The sequence below is a fragment of the Peromyscus eremicus genome, chromosome 15 (assembly GCF_949786415.1).
Source record: "Peromyscus eremicus chromosome 15, PerEre_H2_v1, whole genome shotgun sequence".
Lineage (NCBI taxonomy): Eukaryota > Metazoa > Chordata > Mammalia > Rodentia > Cricetidae > Peromyscus > Peromyscus eremicus.
This window is the reverse complement of record NC_081431.1, coordinates 37,316,967-37,342,966: the sequence shown is the minus strand read 5'-3', so window position 1 is coordinate 37,342,966 and position 26,000 is coordinate 37,316,967. Positions and strand designations below refer to the sequence as shown.

Below are 26,000 nucleotides of genomic sequence, written 5' to 3'. Positions count from 1 at the left end.
ATTTCCACTATCAAGTGAATCCAGTTCATAGTGGAAAAGAAATGTTCATAAAATAATGTGTTCAGAAAGAAATATCCTAAAGTAAACTACAACTACAGAAAGCTGACCTTAAATAGAAATTATATTAACCAGGTGACACACACTTATAATCTCAGCACTTGGGAAGTAGAGAGAGACAAGAGTTGAAGATCACCTATGGTTCTCTCTCTCTCTCTCTCTCTCTCTCTCTCTCTCTCTCTCTCTCTCTCTCTCTCTCTCACACACACACACACACACACACACACACACACACACACACACAAATTAACTATTTAGGTTAAGAAAAATATTTTAGTATTAGACTAAGGGTTATCAAAGCATCAAATATTAAGAAATAGTTATAAAATGTTGAATTGAAAATCTTGTCTTTTTAAAAAAAATTTTTTTGAAGATCTGAAAAACAACTCTTACAACATTGACTTTTCCATATAACTGTAGCTACATGATGTATTGTGTCTATCATGCTGAATCATGCATTAGACACAAATATAAAAACCATGAAAAGGCTGCCACTCTTCAACAACTGAGCAAAGATAATATGCCTAAGGAACAACATGGTTGACTCACAAAGGATGGGTTCCTTAAACATCATGGGGTGGGATGGGGGGAGGAAGCCCAGATGGATGAGTGTTCAGCTCTATACACTGAAGTGAACCTTGGCATTAGGAATCAGAACATTTTTGCCACAGATCATTAACACAGTATAAAAGTGGGTAGTGTCAAAGAAACAGAAAGACCAGCATTCAAAAGCAGCTTTCAACTAGGCAATAAAATGTTCTACAGCATGTCTCTCTGCTGTCCATCACTGAATACACTGATAGAAACTTAGAAATGGAAACAGAAATTAGAAAAGGAGCAGTGACTCCTATTATTTTGTTTAAAATCAATCAGAAAACAAAAAATAATCAATTTTGTTATTCACTAATGGCCTTCAAAGTACATCATTTGTACAAGACTCAGAACCAAACTGTTTAGAGATCCAAACAGGAGTGAGAGAGAGAGCATGCCTCTCACACAGCTCTCTAGTGGTACTCAGGAGGAGCCACTTCCTAATCACTGGCACTGAACAAAGTTACAGAATTTCTTGTCAGGTACTTGAGGAAGTCATGAGTATGACTCAATAATAAAACAAGACTTTTCTCATTGAGAGGTGCATAAGCCAACATTGCTCCAATTTGCATAAATAATCTCAGTAAACATGCTCTTTATTATCTGCGTTTCCTCAAGATTTCTTAAAATATGCGTAACCCTCCAAAACGGAATCCACATTCTTTTTTTTTTTTTAAGATTTATTTATTTATTATGTATACAGTGTTCTGTCCGCATTCTCATTACAGATCGTTGTGAGCCACCATGTGGTTGCTGGGAATTGAACTCAGGACCTTTGGAAGAGCAGTCAGTGCTCTTAACCTCTGAGCCATCTCTCCAGCCCCCGGAATCCACATTCTTATTGGAAGGAAGATAAAATAATTGCCTTTTGTCTGGTGATCAAGTCTCAGTCATTCAGAAGCACAGTTTCAGCGCTTCGGGAATTTTTAATTTCAACTCTGCTCATCACTGTTTTTTTCTTCATTCTCGACTATAGGATCTACCTAGGCTCTTTTCTTCTTAGAAGGCTGAGGAGTCTCACTGGTACTGCCACCATCTCCATCCCAGAGTGTTTTCCGCTTGTTTTTTGTTTCACTTCAACATCTTTCTGTTGCAGACCAGATGTCTTCTTTCCTGGAGCTGCCCCTCTCATCTTGCCTTCTGCATAATGTTCCTGGCTGGCCTTCTGAAGTTCCTACTGTTTCTGCAGATTGCTGTCCACATATTTGAGTACTCTGCTTTCCAGAACCCAGAATTTTTATTCCAGCCACTGGAATGGATAAAGGGTTTCACTTGTTTGTCTTTTATGGCAATCGTTACACACTCTGCTTCACAGAGAAGAGGCCCATGAAAGCACAGCACTTGCTCACTCTTCTGAATTTAGGCTTTAGGTCCTACTTGAGTGCCATTTATAACGCCACCATTTGTCTTCTCCTACTGCCCTACTCTCTACACCACCCCAGCAAGTCATTGCTTTACTTTTAATAAACTAAGAAAACTTTGTTAGTTAATAACATCCTTTTTTTTTTTAGTTTTTTTTTTTTTTTTTTTAAGTTTTTCGAGACAGGGTTCCTCTGTGTAGCTTTGTGCCTTTCCTGGATCTCGATCTGTAGACCAGGCTGGCCTCGAACTCACAGAGATCCACCTGGCTCTGCCTCCAGAGTGCTGGGATTAAAGGCGTGCACCACCACCGCCCAGCAATAACATCTTTTTAAAAGACAATTTTAAAGCCTAGAATCACTACCACTGAGAGCTATCATATTTTTACGTATTTTGGATGATTTGTCATGTACTAGTCTGTCAGTAGTATAAAGTCTTTACTAACATTTGGTGTATCTGTAGCATTTAAAGCATTGCACTAAAGATGGAGTGGGCACAGACCATGCCTTTCTTCTTTAAAAAAGCCTGGATCTGGGAATAAAACCCACAAATGCTGACAGCAACTCCTATGTTCTAACCACCAGATACCACTTTTCTCCAGAACAACAAACCACATCCATGGCATGCAAAACACCCTTTATTTTTACCAACGTTATGATTATATTTCATGCTAAGTTATAACTGAATTGGTGCCCTTAAAGTTTCAAATTATTTTGATACTCTGGTGATAAGATCTAAAAACATAAATAGAACATAGGATTTCTACTTTGTAAACACAGATTTTTAGGATAACTCAATGTGAGTTTCACATGAGAATGGCAGGAAAATGCCTGTGGTTTTCTGACTAAAGCTCAATCATTAAGAACCTGTGTACTTGTATGGATATGGTTTTATAATCACACATTCAAAGGCATTACTCATTCTTCTCTTTGCTTCTTCAAACACACTACACACATACACACACACACACACACACACACACACACACACACACACTGGTGTGAGCATGAGAAACTGACTAAAAATTGCCTCAGGAAAATAAAAATATGACTATTGTCCTAGAAATGTAGCCAAATCTCCTTATTCTTTGTAATCAAACTATCAGAAGATCATGTTGAATAAACAAGGTATCTATATTTCTATTTCAGTACAGGTGTAGGAAGCTGCTAATTACTAAAAGAATTTGATTAAGACTAAATATATTCTTTAAGAAGGTGAAATGTGGGGAAATGGCTCTGTCAGGAACACTTGTTCCTCTTCTAGAGGACCTGGGATCAATTCCCAAAACCCACATGGTGGCTTACAACTATTCATAACTCCAGTTCCAGGAAATCCAATACCCACTTCTGGCTTCCACAGGTACCAGGAATATATGTGATGCACATACAAACACTCATTAAACACATAAAATTAAAAATCTTAAGAAAAAAACTTTTTAAAGGTAAACTGTGTAGTATGTGAATTGTATCTCAATAAGGCTATTAGATAAAATAAATAAGATACATGCATGTACAAATACTTATTGAATGTGTGGAAATAAAACAGGAATAAAAAATACCAGTACTATTATATTATATGCTTAGATAGTAAATAGAAAATCAAACTGAATTAAGGTTTCAAAACATCAAATCATTATTTATGAAACAAATGTACTGTGTGTAAAATATAAGGGTAAATCCTCAGGAGAAATGAAAAATCTATGTGCAGACAAAAATTAATTTGTGAATGTTTGTAGCAGCATAACTCCTAACAGTAACAAAGTAGAAATAATCCAAATGCTTATCAAATGCTGAATGCTAACATAAAACATGCTATAAATCCAGAATGGAGTATCATTTTATCATGAAAAGATATGAAATATTGGCAGATTCTACAACATGATTAACCATGAAAGCATCATGCTACATGACTGAGACAAGAACATACTAATTTCATCTATATGAAATCTATAGCCAAGTCTATAGAACCTACAGAGTCTACAGTATGGAGTGGTTGTTATCTATGTTTGGCAGGTGGGAGGTTTAGGAAAAAAATGGACTCCAAACAAATGCAGTTTCATTTTATGTAATGAAAATATTCTAAAATCATGGTGCAACTATACAAATTTGTGAACTAATGTGTATAAAATAAAAAATATTATTTATACAATTCCACTTATACAAAGTACAGCTCAAATTCATTGAGACAAAAAGTAGGATGACAGTTACTAGGGCTAGGAGAGGGGAGAATGGGGAAGTAGTATTTAATGGATGCAGTTTTAGTTTAGGACATTGATGATGGTTGTTCAAGGTAAATGCCATTCAACTATATGCTTAAAATTGCTAAAATAGCCCTATTTTTGTATGTATATATTGCCACAATTTTTAAAATCCCCTATTCTTTAAGAAGGTGAGTTGTGCAATATGGAGGGCTTTTTTTTTTTTTTCCACATTAGCTACTTTCTCTTCATCAGTGCTGCGTGGTAGGAAGCCGTCAGTACTAACAAACTTAGTACTTCCACTGCTGCTGCCTAAGCTCTAGGTCTCAGCTTTTACCACCTATTAACATCTATTAACTTGGTCCACCTCACGGCAACACTGACTTGATGCCACCATCCCCATTCTAAGCACTGCAGACAACATTTAGGTTCGAGGATGGGCCACACCAGAAGGGCAGAGAAAGGGTTCGTGCACTTTACCAGTTGTGCCATTTCCCCCACCCCAGCCTGAGACTAAGGATGCAGAGCAGTGTTAGTCTCACAGCAAAACTAGGAGAAGGCACAGAGATTCCCAGTATGCCCTTACTTCAATGTAGCTACTTAATAAAAATAGTAACGTATGAGTAGACATGTTTATAAATATAAGACTGGTAAAGGTGTAACCTCAATGGGTAAATTCCAAGTCTATAATCATAAAGGCTCTGCGTAGCCACGATAGACTCTGGTTAGCATGGAATGAGTCACCAGATGGGCCAGGCCAGGACACTAGTCTTGACATGCTCACTACCCTTGCACTACATTCCTAGCCTGAGGAATTTCATCTTTTCCTGTGACTTCCATGTCCATGAGCTAATGATTCCAAACATGGAAAGCAACACCTGCTCCTGAAATCTAGTACCTTTATTTGTGAATACCCATTAGACATAAGTTCCAAAGTAAAGGCTCTCAAACATGTGCATAAACCAAGCGCCAGTGAGACATGAGAGATACCACTTGCTGATAGTCTAGTATCAAGACAGTGAATGAAACTTTCTGGTGTTTTCCTTGTTTTTAAAATGAGAATAGCCGGGCAGTGGTGGCGCACACCTTTAATCCCAGCACTCAGGAGGCAGAGGCAGGCAGATCTCTGTGAGTTCGAGGCCAGCCTGAGCTACCAAGTGAGTCCCAGGAAAGGCGCAAAGCTACACAGAGAAACCTTGTCTCAAAAAACAAAAACAAAAACAAAAAAAAAAAAAAATGAGAATAACCTGATTACCAAACAGAAGTACTCAAAGGATTAAGCCAGGAAAGTGCCTATAGGGTATACATACAAACATTTCTAACTAATGTTTACTCCCTTCTGCAATGAACTTCTTTATCTTGATCTTAAAGGCATCTATATTTTCCTGCTCTATAAACTCATTGTTTTCATTTTGCTTCCTGGATTACTCCTCAAATTCTGTCAATCTACCTCAGAAATACCTTTTTATTTTGTCTCTGACCTCATTTATCACAGGCACTGCTTTAAATTTAGGCTTTTATCAGATCTTGCTTAAACCTCAGTATAATTAAATTTCTCTATTTAATATTAGTCCACTATTTATACCAACATACAATTATTCTCAGAAAAGAAAACAAAACAGGGGGCTGGAGAGATGGCTCAGAGGTTGAGAGCACTGACTGCTCTTCCAGAGGTCCTGAGTTCAATTCCCAGCAACCACATGGTGGTTCACAACCATCTGTAATGAGATCTGGTGCCCTCTTCTGGTCATATATGTTGTATACAAAGTAAATAAATAAATCTTTAAAAAAAAAGAAAAAAGAAAACAAAACAGGATGCATCTTATCCTTTAAATCCTTGTTATTACTAAATCAAAAAAGCTTTAGCTTGATATCACAGGACCCTTTAAACACCAACTCTCCACTTCCTTTCCAGCTACATGTACCTATACCCAGCCACTTTTTGCTTTTTATTTTATTAACTTCTCCAGATGGACTTCAATCTTTCACATTGTTTTCTCTGCTAGACTATCTCTACTCCTTTTGGAAGCCTCTTGCTATTTCAAATCTATTTAAAGTCAACTCTTATTGAGGATTGTTACTTGCTTAGTAGTTCTACTTCTTTACTATGTTATAAACTCCTAGGTCAGGTTCTCAACCTTCCTAATGCTGTGACCCTTTAATACAGTTCCTCATGTTGTGGTGACCCCAACCATAACATTTTCATTGCTACTCCATAACTGTAATTTTTCTACTGTTACAAATTGTAATGTAAATGTCTGTGTTTTCCAATGGTCTTAGATGACCTGTGAAAGGGTCATTCAACCCCCAAAGGGATTACGAACCATAAGTTGAGAATTTTACTGTCCTAGACTGTATCTAATGGGTTTTATAAATTTGTGTCATTGTCAGTGTTTAATGAGAAAAAAGAGGGATACAATAAGGATGAAGGGAACCAGTTATATCTAAAATTCCTGGCTAACCTAAAATTCTACTAGTCAAGGTTTAGTGTTTCACGTAAGACACATCTCAAAATTTAACCAGTAAAATTATACTACCAATCATAGTATTTAAAATAAAATTCTTTCTATTACTGTTTTCATTTTTTAAACATCGCTAAAAAGCCATAAGTTATAAAAACCAAGAAACTATAATTACTTATATTTATAGGATTGAGAAGCAAAGGAATAATTTAAGTTCCAACTTCCACTGAACAAACCACTTCATAGCTGGAGTGTTGCTCAGTGGCATGCTGCCTGCCAAGCATGTGTCAAAATAGAATTTGATACCTAATATCTCATAAAAAAAATAATTGGGGAGGATAGAATTTGGTTGACGAGTAATTTAGGGGGGTATCTGGAAATTCCACATGTTTTCAGTAGACAGCGTAGAACTAAAAGAAAATAGAATCTGATTTTGGCAACTGAGTACAAGAAAATTCTAAAGTTGAGAGGCAGGTATAAGTTTCTGTTATCATATCCTGAATAACAACTAGAAGGAAATGAATTCTATTCAAAACTAGAAGGTAAGGTTAACAGACAATATCGTTACACAGCCTAGAAGAGCTATGGTGTTCAACCAGTAGCTTTAGGGTAAGGATAGCTAAGAATGTAACCCACCATAAAAAACACAGATTTACTTATCAGCGTTTCTGCATTTTTTTCACTTAACTGAGTAGTTTTAGAATGGGAACTTTAGGATGATGTGTCAAAATGTCAAAAGGTTGGACATGCCTGGTAGAATAACTTCTGCTTACCTGAGTTTAAGTTGTCAAACTCCAACTCAAATTTCCAGAAAATGAGCACGAGAAAAGTATGGTCTGTTTGGAAGGGTAGATAAAAACCAACTAATTCTTACGGAAATGTACTAGGCATTTGAAGTAAAAAGAATAGCTGTGCTAGGACACTGTATTTATACAAGTGTGTGTGTGTGTGTGTGTGTGTGTGAGAGAGAGAGAGAGAGAGAGAGAGAGAGAGAGAGAGAGAGAGAGAGAGAGAAGAAGAAGAAGAAGAAGAAGAAGAAGAAGAAGAAGAAGAAGAAGAAGAAGAAGAAGAAGAAGAAGAAGAAGTTGTTATGCCACTTAGGATAGCTGACAATGCTCCCCACAAGAACCACAGACTAATAAAACCCCAGTACCAGTCATGAGAAACCTCCTCAAACGGTTGGTCAGAGTAGCCCAAATGACTCCCAAAACAACATAGGCTATTGCTGTTGTCCTTGGTTGCCTCTCAGAGGTTGAAGGTAAATTCCAAGATATTGTACACTTAGGAGACAGGACTCAGATTACTCAAGCCAGATCTAACCTGAAAGTCTCCTTCTGGCAGTCTAGCTTCCATCATACCAGAATGTACTATGGGAGCTGCCAAGTGAGGCGCAATTAATAGTCCTACCCAGCTGTATGTGATACCTATGAATTACAATAATGACCACCACAGCAAGATATCTATAAAGGTGCAATAGGGGCACTCACATGTGTGGTAACCAATAACTGTCTAAGGCCCACTCATGTCTAGTACTAGAACTTAGCCAACTACCTATGTCTACTGAGGCATGTATCTTAGAAGAGAATCTACTACCTCCACTTGGCTAGACCACCATAATATTTTAACTATATTCTTCCCCCCCCCCACCCCCGCAGTTTTTTGAGACAGGGTTTCTCTGTGTAGCTTTGGAGCTTGTCCTGGAACTCGTTCTGTAGACCAGACTGGCCTCGAACTCACAGAGATCCGCCTGCCTCTGCTTCCTGAGTGCTGGAATTAAAGGCGTGTGACACCACTGCCCGGCATATATTCTAATTTTATCCTTATACCCACAGATAAGTATAGCTATCACCCCTCATCAAAGAAGTTTCTCTTTACAGCAAACGGAGGCCATTAAAGAAAACTGCAACTGGAGATAAAAGATCAATGGACTGTGGGTACCTAGCCCCAATGGATACATCTATGGCACAGCTCTAGCATGTATGGCTTAAGGAACATTTTGGAAGAGGGAGCAGAGAGTCAAAATACTAGGAAGTCTGCAGTGTGACAGCCTCTCTTAGAAAGAACAACATAAACAAGACCTGGATGATGTCAGTATCACTAGACATGCTAACAAGGAAAAGGTAAAATCTCAGAGTCCCACTCCTAGGACAAGGCACTACAAACAATTAATGACTACTGTGAGAGGGAGAACTAACCTCTCCTGGTGACAAACCCCATGACTAGTTATCCAATACAAAGCTGTCAGTCCTGAAACCACATACCCACGAATAACAAAAATGGACTCTGTAAGTTGTATTTCTATATTTGTCCATATATATATATATATATATATATATATATATATATACAGACAGATATGTAATAATAATAATCAAAGAAATAGAGGCTAGCAATTTAAGGTGGGACACAGGAGGGCCTGGAAGGAAGAGAGGAAAGGGGGAAAGTAATAAAATTATATTTTAATTAAAATGTAAAATAAATGAAGAAATAAAATAAAAATATGTACTTTCATATTTTCCTTTAGATCATTTGACATAAATTCAATTAAGTAAACAAAAATATTCAAGCAATTTTATATTAATTATATTTAATAATTAGGAACTGTTATCTACTTTATACTTAAATCTGAAGAAAAAATTTAAAAGGCAAGATTTTTTTAATAACTACATTATAAGAATAAAAATCTAGGCTAAAATTTATAAAGAAACAAAAACACAGCACCAAAATGAAATAAGAAACAGAAGAGATAAACAATAATAGGTTATTTTAAGTCATCTAAAAAAAAACACTGAAACAAACTTTACAAACAAGAATATCTGAGATAAATAAAAATGATTCAAGCAATCAAGTAATATCAATGAAAATAAATATTTCTAAATATAATCAAATTCTATGTGAAAAAAAATCTTTAAAGATTCTACTTAAAAATAGTACAAGGGCTGGATGTGGTGGTGCATGCCTTTTAATCCTAGTACTCGGAAGTAGAGACAGGTGTATCTTTGTGAGTTCAAGGCCAGCCTGATCTACACGGTGAGACCTTTTCTCAAAATAATAATAATAGTAATAAATGAAAATACATCTTTAAACAAAAATTTCTATTTTACTAATAAAATATAAATGTAATATTCTAGTAAAATAGTAATTTTATTCATATTTATATTTTATACTAACATTGTCTACCCAATTAGTTAATAATCCTGAGATTTTATTAATTAAAAAAATTAAGTTAAGCAACTCATTTCACTTACTATTAACAACAATCTTAAAAGACAGTATTAGGGCTGGAGATATGGATCAACGGGTAAAGCCCTTGGCAAACGTTAAGAAAGAACCTATTAAATTCTCAGAACGCACAGAAAGTATAACACAGTACTAAATCACCTATAATCTAAAGGGCCCCTCCAGGGAGATGGAAGGTGCTCCCAGGCCAGCAACATACATGGGAGTGCTGGAGACAAGGGAAGGATGGGACAAAAGGAGATCCTGCGTCAAACATGGCAGAAGGTGAAGACTCACACCAAAGGTTGCCTCTGACCTTCACATACCACTCATGAATGTACGCATGCATACACAGAGAGACTGAAATAATAGTGTTTTACCATTATTTCATATTCTACTTAAGAAGAAACAAAAGTTATGAGAAAGTTTGTCATATCACTAGACAACAGCATGGGTAAAATCTGAAATTACTCATATAATCCAAAGTACATTTCCTTGCCCTCACACTATGCTATGGGGAAAACAAAACAATTGAAAAGAATGGTGAAATCCAAATTTGATAAAGTCATCAGGGACAGTTGTACTATAGGCAGCACAAATACACACCTTTCTTTAAAAAGCAACTAACATCATGAGATAAAAGATGAGTTATATCCCATGAAAATAATCTGTAATACATCTGAAATAAGTAAATCAACAATAAACAAGATTCTCATTAGTGAAATTTTAATGGAGAAAAATGTAAAGAACTTTAGTATATAATAGGGCATTTAACATTTCAACATAATTAAATGCCAAAGCATCAAAAAGGAAGATAAAAGTATATACTAAGCCCTAAAAAAAATTAAATAACAAACAAAGTAGACTGCACATATTCTATGTTCATTACAACTATAAATCTACACATCAAGAAAAATAATGTAAATTTAAAGAAATATACTTTATCTTATTGCTTAATTTTATAACAATTGTTTTGAATATTTGAACAGTTGTATAACTATCACATAACATTTGTTATTAAGCAAGTATTCTTCCTCAATTTTTTAATATATTTTATAAGCCTGGAATTCTTAAAACCCTAGTTCCCCCCAAATATGGATTGACTTGTACTCTTAATGTTAAAGTACTAATGCTACCAAAATTAGAGACAAAGCATTTAAGAAAGTAATTATGGTTTTTTGTTTTTTTAAAGCCATAAAAGGGTGGGACTCTAATCTACCAGAAACACTGCCTATACACAGACAAGAAGAGACACAGTGGATGCCCATGCACAAAGAAAAGGACAAAAAGCTAAAAGCTTCAAGAGAAAGCAACCTCATAATACCTGAATCTTGGACTTTCAATCTCCAGAACTGTAAAAAATCAAATTCTGGTTTAGGCCATGTATCTTTGGTATTTTTGTTGTAGCAGCCCTAACAGACTAATACACCCAGAATGCACTTATTTGAAATGCAATAAATACATATATATGTTGAATAACTCTAAAGAATTAGAAGCACATAACAAAGTATTTAAGCTCATTGCCTATATCACTTTAAACATTTATTAACTTCAGTGTTGTTTAAGTTGGTAACACAAGTATTACAAGTCATAAAATATTGGATCAATTGCAAGACTGTTTAGATACTAAATAGCTAACAAACTACTAGCAAGATAGATGTTATGCTTGCAGAAATAATCAACTCTTGAAATTGAAATGACAATAAAGAAACATATTTCTCTGTATGTTCTAGAGGCTATCATTTAAAATTACTACATAAAACAAAAAGAAGATCTGTGGCACTATGTAAGTTATTATTATTAAACTTTACTACTGTGCATTATATATATATATGTAGCACCTTATGAACTTATATTATTTCACTTATATTCTTCTTGATTTAGTTATTGATTCCCTAAGATAACTGAAGATGCACTAGTTACCGAATAAAAAATATCCTATATTTCAAACACCGAGCACAATGTCTCAGAAACTTGATAGTTATTTGGCAATATGAAATTTTCCTTCCAAGAAGATTTATATTATAAAAATTGTTAAAAATTTCCTATGATGGACTGAAGAGACTGTTCAGTGGCTACTGCACTTGCTGATCTTGCAGAGGACCTGCATTTGATTCCCAGCACCCATATGGCAGCTTGACACCACCTAGAACTCCAGCTCCAGAGGAGCCATCACCCTCTTCTAGCCTCCACTGCAGACACACATGCAAGGAAAACACCCATACAGTTAACATAAACACTTCTTTGTTAAAAATTAATAGGATTATTAAAACTACCCAGAAAAAAACTTAAATCTTCTAAGATTCAACTTGGGGTCTTTAAAAACAAAACCAGGGACAGAGGTTTTACTTATTATTATGACATTATTAAAAAAAAGTATGCCGGGTGGTGGTGGTGCACGTCTTTAATCCCAGCACTCGGGAGGCAGAGCCGGGTGGATCTTTGTGAGTTCGAGGCCAGCCTGGTCTACAGAGCAAGATCCAGGAAAGGCGCAAAGCTACACAGAGAAACCCTGTCTCGAAAAACCAAAAAAAAAAAAAAAAAAAAAAAAAAAGTATAAGTCACAACCAGAAATGAGAATTACACAGGCCATATTCACTTTCCTTTCATATATATGCAAATAGATATTAATCATATATTCATATATAGGCATATATATGAACATTTTAAAGCTTTCATTCCACTTTTTACCTAATAACAGAGAAAGGGAAATAATTTACAAATGAAGTAACTCCCAAGACCCTCCATTTCAAAATATGCAACAGATACACAGGGTTAATGCATTTCTTCTTATTCACACAGCTGTAAGAGACAACTCCGGAGATTATATGGAATTATGTGCACATAATATGTCATTATCTGCTTATATTTCTTGTGTGATTCAACTGTGTTCCACTAGTACACAGTTATTTACTCCATGCTCAGACACGGACCCAAGCATCTGGAATTATTTTGACTATGTTTTATTATTTTGTATCATCACTGACCCATTTTCTCGTACCATCTGAAGAAATAATGTATGTTTCACAATGGGAAGGTTGAATGCTGAATGCGAAAACACTGAATTTCTTCCTTTTATTTAGAGGCCTTGAGTATGATTTATTTCATAGCAATAATCATGAGAGTACACTCAGCAATAACACAAGAAATTATTCCTTATTAATGTCCAGAACATACACATGTCCAAAACAAGTATAAATCCACAGAATTCCAAATATTACAATTTATTTTCAGGAAATACAACAAATTCAACAATAGATATCCTTTCTTTAAAAACAAAAACTGACTTCTAATTGGGACTCCGAGTCGGGCCTATTTCTGGTGTTGGCACGGCTCCAAGAAGGCCATCACAGCCAGTCCCCCTTACTGCCCCGTAGAGAGGGAAGATGAGCGAGTCCAGCTCAAAGTCCAGCCAGCCTCTGGCCTCCAAGCAGAAGGACGGGACTGAGAAGCGAGGCCGGGACAGGCCACACAAGCAGCCTCCGAAGGAGCCCAGTAAAGTGCCAACACCGAAGAGACCTCGGGGCCGACCAAAGGGAAGCAAAAACAAGGGGGCCGCCAAGACGCAGAAAACTACCACAGCTCCAGGGAGGAAACCAAGGGGCAGACCCAAGAAACTGGAGGAGGAGGAAGAGGGGGGAATCTCCCAGGAGTCCTCGGAGGAGGAGCAGTGACCATGCACAGTGCTGCCTGCTCCCTGGCCATCAGAGGAGCAGCCTTCCCCTGGGACTGGAAGCCCCGCTTCCAGGCCCCTCCCCACCCCCACAGCACACTACGCACCAGCTGCAGGCTCTGCAGGCTCTGCGGCACCCACGGGAGCAGGATTTGGCTCAGTCCTGTGCCCTCCTCCCCAGCACACGTGCCCTCTCCCGACAAGGCTAACTTCCCATTTAGCCGCAGCCTGTCCTGCTGCGCATCTCCCTTAGAGACACCGCTCTCTAGGCTGTCTTGCAGGTCCCTTCTGCTCTGCTCTTCCTGGCTTTCTTGTAGAGGGTCCTGGGAGCATTCCCTGGCCTTAAAGGGCCCCAGCCCCATCTCACTTCTGACAAGCCCCACTGGCTGACCTGGCAGCAGTAAGTACGGTCGGTGCAGGGATGCTTAGATCCCAGCATGCCCCACCAAACTGTCACAGGTGGGTTTCTCAGTCAGTCACTTCTGCTCCACCTTACCTAGACCCTGCACTAGGTTGGCTAAAGCCCCTTGAACTACAGGAAGTAGGACGTGATGGCCCCACCCACCTTGTTCTCACCTGGGACCCAATGCAGTGACAGATGGGAGTCCCCATCCATCTCCAGGGTGGGGTCCTATTCTCTGGCATCCACTTATGGCAGATGGGGCACTAACTCACCTCCCCCACCCCCACTCTTGGCTGTTTCCCTCCCTCCAGTAGGGCACTAAGGAGCCAGCCTTGCCCCCCCCATTTGCTCCTCCCTGCCCCCCCTAGGTTCTGGTTCCATCTTTTCCTCTGTTCACAAACTACCTCTGGACAGCTGTGGGTTTTTTTTGTTGTTGTTGTTCTATGTTCATTCTTAGACACCCACCATTGCTGCTACCAGCGCCAAAAGTTCATCCTCCGGTTCCGCCTGCATTCTCCCCAAGACACTCTAGGGGAAAGGGGGGCTGGGGCGCAGCAGGCTGGTTACCAACCACCCCACACCAGGGAAAATGGGGCCCTGCTGCCCCTTGGATGCTGCAGCTGAGTGAGGAGGGGGCCCATTTTGATGGGAAAAGGGTGTAGGCTCGCCTTCTCCCCTTGTTCTGCGGGGGAGGGGTGGCCAGTATTTGTCCCGGCCTGGGGCTCCCCTCTGGTTTCCTACTTGCGGTTACTTGAATAAAAAAATAGCCTTTTCAAAAAAAAAAAAAAAAAAAACAACAACAACAACAAAAACAAAAAAAAAAACTGTATCTCTGTATATATATCTGTCTTAGTTACTTTTCTACTGCTGTGTTAAAACACCATGACCAAGGCAACTTATAAGAAGCAGTATTTAACTGGGCTTACAGTTTCAGAGTTAGAGCCAACGATGGCAGAGCCAAGGTGACAGGAACAGCTGAAAGCTCACATATGAAACCCCAAAGCCTGCCTCTAGTGACTGACACACCTTCTCCAACAAGGGGATGCTTCCTGAACCTTCGCAAATAGTTCCAACAACTAGGGACCAATTATTGAAACATATAAGCCTATGGAACCATTCTCATTCAATTCACTACAATATCCTTTTAAATAGAAAACAATTCAATATATATTGAATGACTGCTATGAGCCAGGCAGTATTTTTAATGTTTTTATGACATACTAAGTTATTTAATGCTTACATCTTATAATTCATATTAATGAAGGAAAATTATACTAGTGGGTTTCAGATTCAGAAATAACTCTAAGTGTCTTAATGAATTCCTAAAGCTATCTGTACTAATAATTCCATAAACTGGCAAAATACTGTAATAGCAATTCTATTAGACTATACTTCTTTAATTATTGGAATTCAAACTGTTTTAAATATGACCTTAAATTTAAACAATTTATGTTCTCATATGTTATTCTAACAATGGATAAGAGAAGAAAGTAGTAAGTTGACACATTTCATATATCCATTGGATGATTAATATATACAAAGTAGGGACACAGCACTACACACATTTTAAATAAAAAACAGCCTGTAATATTTGTTAAAAACTTAAAGTAAACTGAAAAGACCCCCAAATGTACATGTGTTATGTATGTGTATATCTTAATTATAGTCTTCCATCAAATGTACACATTAACCATTAAGAAGTACCAGTTCTTTGAATTTATTTTAAATTACTCTCCTTTGACATTCTACTATTTAGGTCATCTATGGTCACCTGGCAACTATACAGACAAACTAGGACCTAAGGGAATAAACCAACCTAGTACTTCAAAATTGTAATGGAATGTTTACAGAAACATCAAGAAAAATTTCAGTCTTGGTAATAATCTATTTGAAGAAAAAACACACACACACACACATACTTGTAATTATAAATATACATACATATATATACTTAATACCTCATTAAAATTTGCTAAGCAAGGGAATATTTAAGGAATATTTAGAATATTCAATTTTGAGTACTAAAGTACTTAAAAGATTACATTTTCACCAATATGCAACCTCTTTTTTTTTTTTTTTGAGGATTTTTCTTTTTCTTTTTTTTTTTTTTTAAACTTTTATTTTGCAATACAATTAAGTTCTACATACAGGCACAGATTCCCTTGTTCTCCCCCCTCCCGCCCCCCTCACCTTCCCCCCAGCCCGTCCCCCATTCCAATCTCCTCCAGGGCAAAGCCTTCCCCACAGACTGAGATCAACCTGGTGGACTCAGTCCAGGTAGGTCCAGTCCCCTCCTCCCAGGCCGAGCCAAGCAACCCTGCATAGGCCCCAGGTTTCAAACAGCCGACTCATGCAATGAGCACAGGACCCAGTCCCACTGCCTGGATGCCTCCCAAACAGATCAAGCCAATCAACTGTCTCACCCATTCAGAGGGCCTGATCCAGTTGGTGACCCCTCAGCCATTGGTTCATATTTCATGTGTGCAACCTCTTTTTATTCTTCAATTTTATTTTGAAAGAATTAACAAAATTCTTCAACAATCCTCACAATTTTAGGGAGTTTAAATCTTTGTTGAAATGATCAATCTACTAATGAATAATTAGCTAAAACTGTCTTAGGCTTATCAGAAAAGTTATTTCTACTGAATGAAAACATAATCAAGGTTCTAAGACTAAGGTTCTTAAAGCTGGGGGGGGGGGCTGCAAAGCTACAACTTACTTGGCTCATATGATATAGTCAACTACTCCCAAGGCAATCAGATGATATAATTAAAGAGTTGTGTTTTTTTGAGTCTAACCATACTATAATAAATATAAAATACAGTTTTTAATTTAGAAAATTCCTAAATGAGATTTTCTTTTAAATCTCATGGCCTGATATCTGAAAAAAAATTGATCAGATCCTGATAAATCAAACACATTTACATTTTGTTACCTGAACAAAAATATTGAAGAATTTCATCCCTGGCTTCCATATTCAAATTAGAATTTTATGATACAGGTAAATCAAAATTCCAATGGACTAAGAGCTATCAGGGTAAAACTCTACCCACATAGATCTCTTTAATAATATTTATTAATTTAAAAATAAATTTAGAGCCGGGCGGTGGTGGCGCACGCCTTTAATCCCAGCACTCGGGAGGCAGAGCCAGGCGGATCTCTGTGAGTTCGAGGCCAGCCTGGGCTACCAAGTGAGTCCCAAGAAAGGCACAAAGCTACACAGAGAAACCCTGTCTCGAAAAACCAAAAAAATAAATTATTAAATAAATGAATGAATGAATAAATAAATAAATAAATAAATTTAGGAAAAGATAATAGAAATAATTTTTTAGTTCTCAACTTTTCAGAAAAAATTATTTGATTCCAAACTATATTTTACCTGAAAAAGTGGTCAGTGGAAATCATGGTTAGAAAGTTTTCTTATATAGATCCCAAAAATTAAAAAACTGACATCATAAAAAATTTCCTAGCCAAACCCACTCATTTCTACTCTATTTATTATCATTCATTGAAAAGTAGTTTAGGACACTGTGATTATCTCTTATAAAATGTGTTATTTAAATAAATTTATCTTATAATAAATACAAATGGTTTAGCTTCTTCTAAAAATCAAAATTTCAATAGTAATTAAGTATGTGCCATCCTTCCCACTACCCTTATTCACCACAATATACCTTCTCCTACTGGCTCATTGGTTGATTCTCCTTTTAGACTCAGCATCCTGGAGAAGCCACTGGAAAGAGTAGAGAAAGTGCCACGGATGAAATATCCCTGCTGTCCAGACTCCACTGACCCCAGTGAATTCGGCCATGGTCTCATAAACCTGATACTACAACGGGGTTCTGGCTCTGAAACAGACCTGGTGAATGGAGCCCGAAGTGACTGAGTATTAATCAGGTTCAGTTTCTCTGTTGCCATCCCAAGGATCTCATTAGCAGAGGGAGAGGCATCATTACCAACTGTCTCTGGCAGGACCTTCTGCTGGGGTTCATCCAGGTCTCCATTATTATTTTGTAGTCTCTCCATTTTGCTCTCTTTCTTCCTAAAGCCAGGCTGCTTCGGCCACCTATAAGCTTCCAGTGGCTTTTCCAGAATGGAAACGGCACATTCATTTTTCTTCCTCTGGCGTTTGACTGAACCACACCATGGATACATCTTTAAACTTGTTCCCTTCTCTGAATTTGAATAAGCAGGTTCTGACAAAGATCTTCGATAGCTTGGAGGACAAGGTGAAGTTTGTTTCTTAAAGATGTTTATCTTCCAGGACTCCATTTTTCAACCTTTCTACACTACGTTTCTTCTACTCTGTAGTCTTTACCACTGAACCACACTTGTCCGTGCAGTCCAAAACATTTGACTGTTTAAGCAGCTTTTGTGTGGCTTTGAACCACAGCAGATGTTGTTGCTTAAGAGCTGGTGTCATGTTATTACCCCTTTTTCCCAGATCTCCAAAACTTCAGCAGCACCTAAAAAACCTCTCGCCTGAAGCAAACTTTCTTCAGAATAGAAAGAAAAGTTTCCCAAAGAATCTTTGTTCTTCTTAAGGCAGGTTAAATGTCTGTCCTATTTCAGAAAATGATTTTTAAAGTAAGAAGTTAAAAAAAAAAAAAAACCACAAGCACCTTTATGGACCAATAGTAATTAATTAGTTCACTAAGCAAATGACAACAGATTAAAAATAGATTGTGGAATGAGTACTTCAGCTGACATTCAAAGGGTCAAGAAAGAGGAAAAAAAGAAGGAAAGAAACTTGCTAAAAGTCCATATTTGGAGTGGCAGCTCCTTAGAAAGAGTTTTCAAATTTGTAGTTCAGAAATTTAACTTAAAGCAAACTGATACTATTTATGCTACAATCTCTTGCAACGCTAATAAATACTGCCTTCTACCTAACAGGTCAAACCACTGACTACCTACTTCAAGCTGGCATGGCAAAAGGTGTGGGCAGTGGGGGGGGGGGGGGTGAGGGAGAGGGAGGGGGAGGGAGAGAAGGAAAGTAGGGGGAGAATTTCAGACCATTTTAAATATAAATATATTACAGAGGATTAAAAAGGCATAAATGGGAGGAAAGAGCAGAAACAGACAACATTTGCTATAAAGCACTGTAAAGAAAAAGGAAAACTGAATCCAGTTGCCATACAGATGATAGGCAAGTACCTACCATTGATACAACCCTGGTCCTTAAAAAAGAAACTCTTTTAGAGGCAAGTTCTGTGGCAACTGGAAACACAGGAACAGGCATACTTAAATAATCACATGGAGAAAGGAAAAGTTTGCTATGCAAATCTAATTGGAATAAGTTAGCTGGAAAAACACTATCATTTAACCAAAGTTATTCCTTTCTTCCTCTTCCTGCTTCTTACAACTTTCTAAAGAGCTGACTGTTTAACATTTTGTTAAAGCAAGTACCTTATACTGAACCAAGATCATGACTGCCAAAAGTTTGGCTAGTTGTATTTTTTTTCAACAGTCTGCCCATAAACCCCTGAAAATAAGGGTTTCAAATGGAAAGCCTGACAGACTTCAGACCACCAATAAAGAGATATAGCAGAGCAATCAAAGTCACTTTGTAAACTGCTGAAAAATGATTTCATCTGGCAAACTTAAAAACTACCCATTTATTTATAAAATGTATGCAATGAAAAAACAGTTCATACTAAGTATTTCTCCAATTATGGTGGGAATAATAAAGAAAGTTTATATATTTCTTCATTTGAACCTATCAAATGTTCTATTACTTCCATTATCACAAAGACAAACTCATTTTGCTTTGTTTACAAAGTCTCCAAATTTATTCTTTTGTATAATAAAGAAGTTGAGATACTTGGGTTTCTTAACTGCACAACATACCCAGTTAGAGGTTCTCCAAATCATATAAATTTACCTAAATTTAAAAATAAGAAACAAAAACTTATACAAAGAAACAAAAGTTTATATCATAACCTTTATGACAGAGCACGTTGTCCACAACCTTGACAATGTGATAGGAAGTATACCTAAATGTATAATTCAGCACTGGAAAGCTGTAAAATATGAGAAGATATTTGTATGACCTGCAACAAGGTAAAGAGCTTTTAAGATATAGAAAGCAAGAGCAAGTACAGGAAATCCTTAATAATTATGAGTTCAAACATTTAAAAACTTAATAAAATTGATAGGCAAGACCAAAATGGCAGAAAACATTCACAATATAAACATCTCAAACCATTTTCCACAAACTTAGTAAAAAGAAAACCCACTTTTTAAAGTAAATGAAAACCCTTCACACACACACACAAAAAAAAAACAAAAACAAAAACCCTTAAGCTAGGTAGTATGTCATATTCCTGAAATTCTGGCACTTGGGAAACCAAAAGAGAAAAGATGTGAATTTGAGACTATCTTGAGTTAAACAGTGAACTTATACTTCATTTTCTCATTAAATTATGACTAATGAACATATGAAAAATTATTTAACCTCATTTGTAGTGAAAGAAAGGCAAATCAGAGCCATAATAAGACATTACCCACTCTAGACAGCAGGGATACGGTCCAGCAAACAGAACTGTCAAAATCGGTATCAGAAGCATAGGCAATACAATTATTTCAGAAGTCTTATTCAGTTCAACATACATTTATAGTATGAGTAAGCAATTCTGCTATAGGCATTTTTTTTTTACCAGAACCTGTAAAATACATTTGCTTATACCTGAATGCTCATAACCATAGCAGCTTTATTTATAATAGCTATACAATGGTAAGAATACAAATGGCACAGCAGTAAAATCAATAAATTGTAGTGTTTTCATACAATAGAATACTGCTCAGCTTGAAAAAAAAGGGCAACTAATTAATAAAATATAGATGAATCTTACAAATATTACCCCAACAAAAGAAATGTAGCACAAAAAAGTGCATACTATAACAATTCTATTTAAATATAATTATATGCCTGATTTAAAAAACCATGTAGAAAGAAAAGCAAGGGAAGAAGACAGAAAAGAAAGCAAGGAGGAAGGAAGGAAAGGAAGCAGTTCCAGTGAAGGAGGCAGTTAACCAGCAAGGAAACAAAAGGGCTTTAGGGTAATGAAAACTTTCTACTAAGGCTAGATATGGATGGAATTCAGTTCGTGTCTGTATTCATCAAGATTCATCTAACTATTCCCTTAAGATTTAAGTATTATATTTTTAAAAACGCTGGGGGGTATTAGTAGCACATACCTTTAATCTCAGCAGTTAGGAGGCAGAAGCAGAAAGATCTCTGAGTTTGGGGCCAGCCTGGTCTACAGAGCAAGTTCCAGGACAGCCAAGGCTACACAGAGTCAGTGGGTTTGCTTATTCTGTATCAGAGACTAGTAATTCCAAAACTACTTTCTGTGTATCCAAGGATTAAGAGAAGTTGAAATTACATGGAAGAAAATGATAATCAAATGGCCAGATTAAAGAATAAACAAATAATTGAATCTCACTAATGAAACAAACTGACACTATGTGCCTCCTGAGATAATTAAATATAAGCATATAATATGACTTTATGTTAATCATATAAAATATAAAGCAAAACACACTGACAACCTCAAATTGAAAACATTCTAAGTGGTGGCTAGGAGTGGAGCTCTTAATAGAATGCTAGCCTAGCATGTATAAGGCCTGGGCTTGATTCCTTATAGCCTTCCTAAAAAACGAAAAAAGAAGAAGAAAAAAGTAATAAATGCATTTTACAAAAATAACTCCTTACTTCAGAAACTAAAGATAAGGCAACAGAAAAACTATGGAACTAGTTTCTCACTAAAGCAGACTGAAGACAGATGATTAAAAGCAATGCATAATCTGTATTTCAGTCTGTAGAAAATAGCTATGAAAAATATTATTGGGAAAATAGACATATTATGGGTCAATTAACATCAAGAAGTCCGAGAGTGGCCCTGTTTTCTTCTTTGCATCTTCCCTTTGATGACTACCCCTTGGCACACCCAATGGGTTTAATAAGATGGTTATCAATGTAGTCTAGCTGAGTCTGCCTGCCTGCCCTGACCCTTGAACTTGACTGATTATTAATTATTAGTTATTAAAATGTGTCTAATAATGTCCTGTGTCTTTGGCTTATTATCTCTTCTCTACCTACTCAATAAGATATGTCATATGCCAAACATTCCAAAACCCATCACTTATTTATGTATAATAGCCAGTGAATGGTTCTAAAGTGACACAGCTACTCTCACACATACACTTTTATATGTATTTCTATCATATAAGAACGTATTTGAGCCCAGCTAACATTCTGACAATGAAAAATATATACTCCCTTAACCTTATCCACAATTTATTATTATTGCCACCAATATGCCACATTAGCACGCACATCATATCCTAAGTTTATTATGTACAGGATACCTACTAACCAAAACATTATGTGTTAGTATTTGGAACAACATGATTTAATACTAAAGGAACATAGTAGGAACACAGTTATTGCTTACTTAGAGTTGGCTTTAGAAATGTACAAATAAAAAGTAAATTCAAGAAAATGAAAATAAATTGAAAACAGTAACAACTTACATCACTATCGCTCCTTAATCAAAGGTTTTACTATCTTTCTATTTATTTATATGCTTTCACCAACAAGCAGTAAGTAATTTAGTAACTCAAAACTCCTTTTGTTTGCCTTAAATGGATGGGATCATTAATTTCCAGTTAGATACGTCTTGAGTTTCCATTTTCTATTATAAAGCTATAACTCCCAACTATGTAATAAATTGAGCAGAATTTTTAAAAATACTCTTACAATTAAATGCTTAGTCATCATTAAACAATACAAGATATACAAGGTTTATTGAAGGGAAAAATGACTAAACATTACAGTGAGTTTCTCGAAATCAGAAAAGCAATCAGAAGATCATTAATTACTGTAAAGAGGGGATCTTTGTTCTAAGACTTTCTGTGACAATCCTGAGATCAATGTCATAGAGTCTATGTCAATTGTTTCTTACACAGAACCAAGTTGTTTGTCCTATACCTACAAAGTACAACCACAGTCAATTGAAGACAGTCATGAATAGTCAAGTCATTCATAAGGGCACTAAACAGAACCAAGAAAGGAAGTCTAATGTGTCCAGAAATTTTCTAAAAGGGGGGGATCAAACAGGCAAGATGACAGTGACCCAGGAACCTGTCTCACACAGCATGGATGACATAGGAGGGTGCTTTTCAAACTAAAAATACAGCCTGGTGGTAATGGCACACACCTTTAATCCCAGCACTCGGAGGGAGAGGCAGGTGGATCTCTTTGAGTTCAAGGCCAGCCTAGTCTGTCGAAAGAGTTTCAGGACAGACAGGACTATACAGAGAAGCCCTGTTTCAAAAAGCCAAAGGGGGAGGGAGAAGGGAGAGGAAGGGGGAGAGAGGGAGGGAGAGAGAGGGAAACTAAAAATGCTCCCTAGAAAACAGCAACAGATTTTCTTTTAAGGTAACATGTAAATTATAGTAGTAGGATATCATATTTCTAAAAACATTTAAATTTATTTTTAATAGCTCCAACAATTATAAATTAGAATACTGTGAGGAACATACAAACTTGATAATAATCTTGGTTTGGGCATTGAGAGATGGCTCAACGGTTAAGTGTACTGGCTGCTCTTCCAAAGGACCTGGGTTCAATTCCCAGCACCCACATGTTTGTTCCAGGGGATCCAGCTGGCCTCTGAGGGAACCAGTCATGCACTTGGCACACAGATATACATGCACACGAAACATTCATACACATGAAGAAAAATTAAGTAGAGCATGATCCACTTTTGTTAAAGATAGTTAATAGTATGCCAACATGCCGGAATAATATGCATCAAAAGAAAAACCTGTGATTTAGGGTAGAATTTCAATTTTAATTTCTGTATGAAATTTCATAATAAATGTGCTTTTTCTGTTTTTGAAAGCATAAAACTTTAGTAAACACATACTTAAAATCTATTCGCAGAAAAAGTAAAACCACTAGACCACAGAATCAGAATTAGAGGATGGAGATGTCAGTAAGGCATCACAGACCAACCTTAACCAAGGTTAAGAATCCAACAAGGCCAGGAAGAAGGGAACTGCTATCTATAGTTAATTAACAGCAAAAAAACAAAACATTCCCAGTTTCCACTTTAGGATTCTAGAACATGCATAACTAGCTTTTTTTTTTTCAACAGGTAAAATTGAAAATTCTGACTTAAACAACATAGCTATAAAGTTTAAGTTTTAGTTACTCTAGCATTATTTAGTTTAGGTTCTACAATTTTCTTTTTGGTTTAAAATAGAATATGAGCACCTCAAGATATCTTTATAGATTTATTTCAACTAAGGGAAACAAATAGAGATGAAAAAGCAGAATGTAAGATGCTCTGTTTACAAACAGTCTGTCACCACTTCCTATCTGATAACATACTTTTCTACTTAGCCAATAGCTCTCTTGTGTTAAAATACATAGGCTATGCTAAATTACAATATAATTTTGTTACTAGAACACAAGAAAGTATACTGCTTACATCAATTCACAAAAACCTTTAAAAATAGGATTTAATTTCCACTAGCCGAAAGACATCTTTCAAAAATACAAAGTCTTTGTTTATAGGAAGCTAAGTAATTAATAACAAAACATCCCCTTCCCATCTCCTATCACTGGGGCACATCTGCTTCCCGATGGAACACTTCCTGTGGGGAAAAAACAAACCAAAACAAACAACTACCTCCTTTCTAAGAATCAGAACTAAGAGGCACACCTTACACGTACACATCTGTCTCTCACTTAAGAGACAAAAATATCTAGAAGGGCCAAACACTGATTTTTAAACAGACAAGAATTGGAATCCATTTATTTTTAAAATACAAAAAATATAATTTTAATTAAAAAAAAACTGGGTAATTCCTAGTCCCCAAACCATCTTCTTTCATTAAACACCCTTCTCCCAAAGACTTCTACTGTTCCCACAGCCTCCAATATCATCTTCTCTTTCTTCCAGTTTCTAAATGTTTAGAAAATTTCAAAGCTGAGTACTTGGCACTATCTGTCTATATTCATGTCTTGAACACTGTCATTCACCATTACCACATCTATTTATACTGCCAGTTTAAACCTTGTATCAAAATTCATTCAAATTAATATTTTCTGACATCTCTAACTCAAATGCATAAAAAAAAAAATCTAACCTGTTTTCTTTCTTTTAAAATCTGGTTTTATTCTCATACCACAGTCAGCCAGGTGTACACCCACAACTCTTAGTGATTTTCTTCTTTCACCAGTCAGTATCTAATACATGTATCTTACTGATTTCCCCTCCCAGGTTTTATTTAATTTATCTCACCATTCTCTCTAAATCAATGCAAAATAACCTCACTTAGATTACAGTACATGTCTAAATTAGCCACAGGTAAAACATTTTCTTGTTTTAATGTGATTATCTCCCAGTGATGGTGGTGAGTGTATACATGTGTGCAAGCATTCCTATAACCTCCATTACTTAGGAAGCTGATGTGGGAGGGCTATTTGAACTCATGAGTTTGAGACCGACCTAGGCAACACAAAAAATAAATTAAAAAAAACAAAAATACAGTTGGACTAACTGGTGGATTGTGGGAGGCCAGCAGGGAGACCGGCTCCCACATTTTACTCCAGGGTACTCTTGAGGAGTGAGGGATAAGAGATTTAGATAGGACAGAGGGGAAAGAAACAGATAGAAATACAGGATAGCCTCGGGAGGGCCTGGATCCTTATCCACCAGCCCCTTCTAGCTCTTCTAAAGGGCTTATAGGAATGCCAAGGGGTGGAGCAAAGACCTCCCCCTAGCACAGCTAAGTGAAAACCCTTCCAATCACCTAGTAACCATACACGTGGTCAGGCAATCTTCTAATGCAGCCCTGCTGGGTAAAGCAAGCTCAGATCTCACTAGGAAATCTTTGTGGGCCTCATAGTGGATAGATAGATGGATAGACAGAAAATTACCTTTTTTTAAATATTAAAAATTCAATTTACTCTACCTTGTTTAAAACCTTTCAGTGGCCTTCCACTATCCTTCTGATGAGACAAAA

The 26,000-nt window shown here is 36.7% G+C and overlaps 2 protein-coding genes and 1 pseudogene across 3 annotated transcripts in view; 1 reads left to right on the top strand and 2 right to left on the bottom strand.

The window, feature by feature from the left end:
• The window catches only part of Rasal2 (RAS protein activator like 2), a 300,128-nt gene that overhangs the window by 192,839 nt on the left and 81,289 nt on the right, over nucleotides 1–26,000 (bottom strand). The window lies entirely within an intron of this gene.
• LOC131925655 (mortality factor 4-like protein 1) lies at nucleotides 1,050–8,019 on the bottom strand (annotated as a pseudogene).
• On the top strand, nucleotides 13,187–13,655 carry LOC131925447 (high mobility group protein HMG-I/HMG-Y-like). The gene has a single exon (XM_059280777.1). It carries the CDS (start codon nucleotides 13,272–13,274, stop codon nucleotides 13,557–13,559), a length of 288 nt encoding a protein of 95 aa, XP_059136760.1. The 5' UTR covers nucleotides 13,187–13,271; the 3' UTR covers nucleotides 13,560–13,655.